Source organism: Atta cephalotes (assembly GCF_000143395.1).
Source record: "Atta cephalotes unplaced genomic scaffold scaffold00005, whole genome shotgun sequence".
NCBI classification, from domain to species: Eukaryota; Metazoa; Arthropoda; class Insecta; order Hymenoptera; family Formicidae; genus Atta; species Atta cephalotes.
In genome coordinates this window covers 2,357,209-2,362,617 of record NW_012130069.1, presented here as the reverse complement: position 1 = coordinate 2,362,617, position 5,409 = coordinate 2,357,209, and the positions used below count along the sequence as shown (strand labels likewise).

Here is a 5,409-nt window from a genome sequence, read left to right as displayed (position 1 = left end):
TTCGTTGTAAGTAACGTTACGTTAACGTTAACTTTATTATTATTTATTATAGTAGANAGACGAAGTAATATATATAATAATATATACTATATAGTATATATATATATATATATATATATATATATATATATATATATATATCTTAGGATTTTTAAAGCATCAAGTATTAAATAAAACGAAAGAGAATAGTAAAACGGTTGTAATGAACACGAAGAAAATATGTAATTTTGTACAATTTATGATCAATTTTGTGTGAATTGAATATTTTTGAAATTGTACAATTTGTAATTAATTTTTAAACTTCATTTTTATTAAATACATATTTATTTAAAAAATTTTAATTTAAATGCTAATGAAGTATTAAAAATAAAACATAATTAATTTATAATTATGAAAGAATATTTGCATTTGTGAAATATTTAAAATGTCTGCATATAAATTTTACTTCATATGATAATTAATTATAAGTATTAAATAAATAGATAACATAAACATAAATTAAATATTATGATGCAATGACACAAGTACAAGGTGCTATATTCACGCGCATGATCTCTGTAGGTCGAACGAGGTCAAGGTTGTGCTGCAAGGTACTTTAAGTGCTTCCACGTCTAAAATCACATACGGTTTTTCTTGTTATGACTTTCCATGTAAAAAATTGCATGCGAACATTTAAATTACAAATTGAAAATTCTCAGGCAAACTATTCTGAAATTTATTTAAAGTTGAACCCGTCATCAATACAAATTACTAAATTATTTCTACAAACATCAACTAACAGTACAGTGACATGATTATTAGTTATAATTTTCAATATAATTGTTATATACAATTTGTATTACATTATAGTTATCGTTATATATATCGTTGAGTGGGAAATTGTAACTAACAATTATGTTATTATTAGTTCGAATTTACTGGACTGGAATTACTTACTATTAAATAAATGCTTCGTGATTTTAATTTTTTTAAAAAGTTATATTATAATTCAATTTGAATATAATGATTGAAAAACATAATGTGTTACATAACTTCAATTATTAAATTTTTAAAATTAAATATTTTTCAGATTAATATAATAAAAATAGGGCAATGAGCCAAGCAAGGTCTTAGTGTTGAGTTATCATAAAATAAAACGTTTATTTCTACATACCTTCTACAATTATTAATGTATACACACCATGTTTAATCTTTTATATTAGTTTTTAGATTAGGTTATACATATGTATTGTTTTAAGATTGTTATTTGAATGACTATTTGATTTTATATTATATCAATTTTAAGATTGAAAATAACCCAATTAGAGTCGAAATGTATGTAAAAATAAGCCTTATTTTTATATTAATTTTATAAATTATTTGAGCCTTTGTTTTTATATTATTTTTCAGATTATTATAATAACGTCTTTTTAGTCTATATTTTCGCCGAGGTGCATTACAGAAATTATAAGTACGAAGCTATATGATATAATATGATAATATCATTGTACTGCAATATCAGTGCAATACACCGGCTCGCGCAATGCATATAGTCTGTCCACTTCCTGTAGTGCAAACAAACTTCCACCAACTGCATCGGCATTCATTCATTTTCACACATACATATCAGCGAATCATTGAATGCGAATCACCTCCGCGTCCTCACGCGCTTTTAACAAATACACTGGCTGGTATTAACACTCGGCTCGTTTCAAATCTATCGATAAACATCACCTTTACACCTTTCATATCACGTCCATCTTTTATGTGAACTTTGCAGAGTTATTAATGAAGCTACTTGATCTTTGTCCAGTTTATCACGAATAGATTCGTTGAAACGAGAAACCATGAACCCTTTTTAATATTCATTAGTTATTTAATAACGTTATTTAATAACGTTACGTTGTTGAATAATGTAGGGTCCAGTAAAGAAAATTAATTATAATTAAATTATAATTGTTAAAAAATACACGTTAAAAAATGCGCTCCTGATTTGCATGAAAAGAGATCAGAATTCTTTTCATAATTTAATCTTTTCTAAATTCATTTTTCCAGTATTGATAACAATTTCCTCAACATTCCTAGATCACGAGATTCAGCATCCTTAGATATCAGTCTCCCGAATTTATCTCCTTCGCATTCCAATAGATAACAACTTTACATTACTGATATTGTGAGCTTTCTGGTCTACAGTCTCTCCAGCATCCTTCTTAAACTTTGAAACCAATGATTCTATTCTATCGCGCTATCTCAAATCTCACACAGCAAAGTAAGACTTACCGTGCGGAGGAATGATACATCGTCCTGTTCGGAGCCACCCTCGCTGTCGGCCATCCCTTCGACGCGCCTCCTCCGTCTGCGTCACCCCTGCGCTCTCGTGCGTGCGTATGCGGGTGTGCGTGTGTATCTCGCGTGTCACTTCGTGTCCGAGGCACCCTTATCGATGCTCGAAGTGGACGCGGTGGTCATTCACAGTTCCGCGTGGACGGCATGCTCCCGTCGCTACACACGGTTCCCTGGCCTCTTTGTCTTGTCAAGGACGTTGACGATGATGTCAACGTCGGCACGCTGAACCGTCGTAAGGCACCGACGATCACCCACTGCTGATCGGATGACACCCAGACTGCTCGCCGACGTCTTTCGCGCAAGCGCCTAACACCTTCAATCAAATTCCGCATGCTCGAGATTCCATTAACGCGAAAAATCCCACGTTATGTGGCTATGTTACATGGTTTTCACGTTACACAGCCGTCCGTCTCACCGTGAAATATTGTTGAACAATTTTTCTTTTTTACCTTTCCAATAAATCTAAATAAGAGGGTAAAAGGTAGTTTTCGAAGATGAAAACGTATATCGTAAATGTTATTGTGTTGTCACTTATATTGCAATAACTTAAAGTAGAATGGAATGGTTTTCTATGTGAATGGTTTTTTAATTTGACAATTTGAATTTTTCTGTTCTATATATTTTTATTTTAATTAAAGAGAAAAATTTGGCTCTTCGTATTAATTGGATTCATCAAATCTTTGAAAATAGAGTAACGTTAAGTGTTTCCAAAGTTTCGATTATTAATGTTCATACATTATATAATGTTCATTCATAGTATTATTAAAATTTTAAAACTCGTCACTTGACGAGACACGTATATTTCGATGATTTTTGTAGTTACATAAAAATAGTTTTCAAGCAAACACATCTTTTATTTCACTGATGAATGCAAAGGCGAGTGTTCATGAGTGAGTCATAAGTGAATGCTTCGACGGATTACGTTACAGAATTAGAAAGTATCTTGGATTACAAGAGCAGGCGGAAAATGTTATAAATAAAACGCCCAATTTAAGATTAATTTGATCTAATTCACTTACATTACGAGTAAAATATAAAAAGCACAAATTTTCTGATTATTAATACTCTTCTTTCGATTTGAATATAAAGGTCAAAAATATCGATTAATGATATTTGCAAGCAATATTATTACACTAAATATAAGCGATAAATGGAATACAAGTTATTGACATTAATTTAAATAGCTTTTAGTTTTCACACAAGTAGTACAAATAACAGTTAACTTAATTATGGCGTTGCAATGAGAATAAGATTATAACAATAGTTTGTTCTGTAATTTGGGAATATGTGTTATAAATATCGAATATTGTTAAACAATCTATTTGATGTTATAATTTTTTGCTGAATTAAATTCTGCCGGTTTAATTTAATATAATATGTTCACTGGGCTTTTTACAATTATTAATTAATATTTAATACAATTATTAATTACAATTATTAATTACAATTATTAATTAATATTAGATGTACAACTTTGCTTCCGCCGTTTTGGTCGAAATAAATAGATCATAGACGTCATACAATAAACTTGGGCATCTGTCAACATAACCCCATAGAAACATTAGTCGATTTGTGTCTGCATCATAAAGTTATTCTCGATTGAAAATGTCAGTTTACGAGCCAAATTCTCGTCATTTGCGGGAAGTTTTAATTTTTTGCTTCAATATAAAGAAATCTGCGGCTGAGGCTCATCGAATGCTCTCAAATACTTATGGTGAGGCCGCTATTAGTGAAAGAACGTGTCGTGAGTGGTTTCAACGTTTCAAGAACGGTGATTTTGACGTCGAAGATCGGCATAACGGTGGAAGAGAGAAGGTTTTCGAAGATGCAGAATTGGAGGCATTACTTGAGCAAGACTCGTGTCAAAATCAAGAAGAATTGGCACGATCATTGGGAGTGACTAAACGCCTCAAATGGGAATGATTCAGAAGCAAGGAAATTGGGTGCCGTATGAATTAAAGCCGAGAGATGTTGAACGGCTTGTGAACAGCTGCTTGAAAGGCAAAGACGGAAGGGATTTCTGCATCGCATTGTGACTGGGGACGAAAAATGGGTTCATTACGATAATCCCAAGCGCAGAAAATCATGGGGAGTTCCCGGCCATGCTTCCACGTCGACGGCCAAACCGAATATTCACGGCTCCAAGGTCATGCTCTGTATTTGGTGGGACCAGCTCGGCGTAGTGTATTATGAACTGTTAAAACTGACTGAAACAATCACAGGCGATCGGTATCGAACGCAATTGATGCGTTTGAGCCGAGCATTGAAAGACAAACGGCCGCAATACAACGAGAGACACGATAAAGTGATTTTGCAGCATGACAATGCTCGACCCCATGTTGCGAAAATGGTCAAGACATACTTGGAAACGTTGAAATAGGAAGTCCTACCCCACCCGCCGTATTCTCCAGACGTTGCTCCCTCTGACTATCACTTGTTTCGATCAATGGCACATGGCCTGGCTGACCAGCATTTCCGGTCTTATGAAGAAGTAAAAAATTGGTCGATTCGTGGATAGCCTCAAAAGATGACCAGTTTTTTCGACGCGGGATTCGTACGCTACCCGAAAGTGGGAGAAAGTAGTGGCCAGCGATGGACAATACTTTGAATCATAAATGTATAACCAATTTTTTACAAAGCCTCGAATTTCGGAAAAATGTATAACCAGTTTTTTAAAGCCTCGAATTTCGGAAAAAACGGCGGAAGCAAAGTTGTACCTAATATTTAATAATAATATTTAATATTTAATATTTAATAATTTGTCATAATGTATACACATTTGTTATTTTCTTTGATTTTCATTACAATGAATGGATCACGCACAACATATCATACGAACGATAAAAATAATTCTGTAATAAATATATATAATATTCCATAAAAATTTTTGCTATAATATACAGTAACGTTTTTAAAATATAAAAAATTAGAATCTTTAGATACTTTGTTATTATTTCATTTATTTTTACGAAATTGAAGTGAAAATTACATAAAAATATTGAATACATTTCGTAATATTTTATAATGTCTCGTTTATTTTTATTGAACACAAAATCTTTGTATATACTCTCTCTCTCTCTCTCT

At 32.3% G+C, this 5,409-nt stretch overlaps 1 protein-coding gene and 1 long non-coding RNA gene across 2 annotated transcripts in view; both read right to left on the bottom strand.

Moving 5' to 3' along the window:
• Positions 1-2,313, bottom strand: part of LOC105626523 (ryanodine receptor 44F) — a 39,208-nt gene extending 36,895 nt beyond the window's left edge. The window contains exon 1 of the mRNA XM_012207821.1: positions 2,260-2,313. Coding sequence (XP_012063211.1) covers positions 2,260-2,313 — 54 coding nt within the window. The remainder of the gene's footprint in view (positions 1-2,259) is intronic.
• A 453-nt stretch (positions 2,314-2,766) lies between these two features.
• The window catches only part of LOC105626287, a 4,486-nt gene continuing 1,843 nt past the window's right edge, over positions 2,767-5,409 (bottom strand). Inside the window, exon 2 of the long non-coding RNA XR_001046528.1 lies at positions 2,767-3,186. This is a non-coding gene — a long non-coding RNA (uncharacterized LOC105626287). The remainder of the gene's footprint in view (positions 3,187-5,409) is intronic.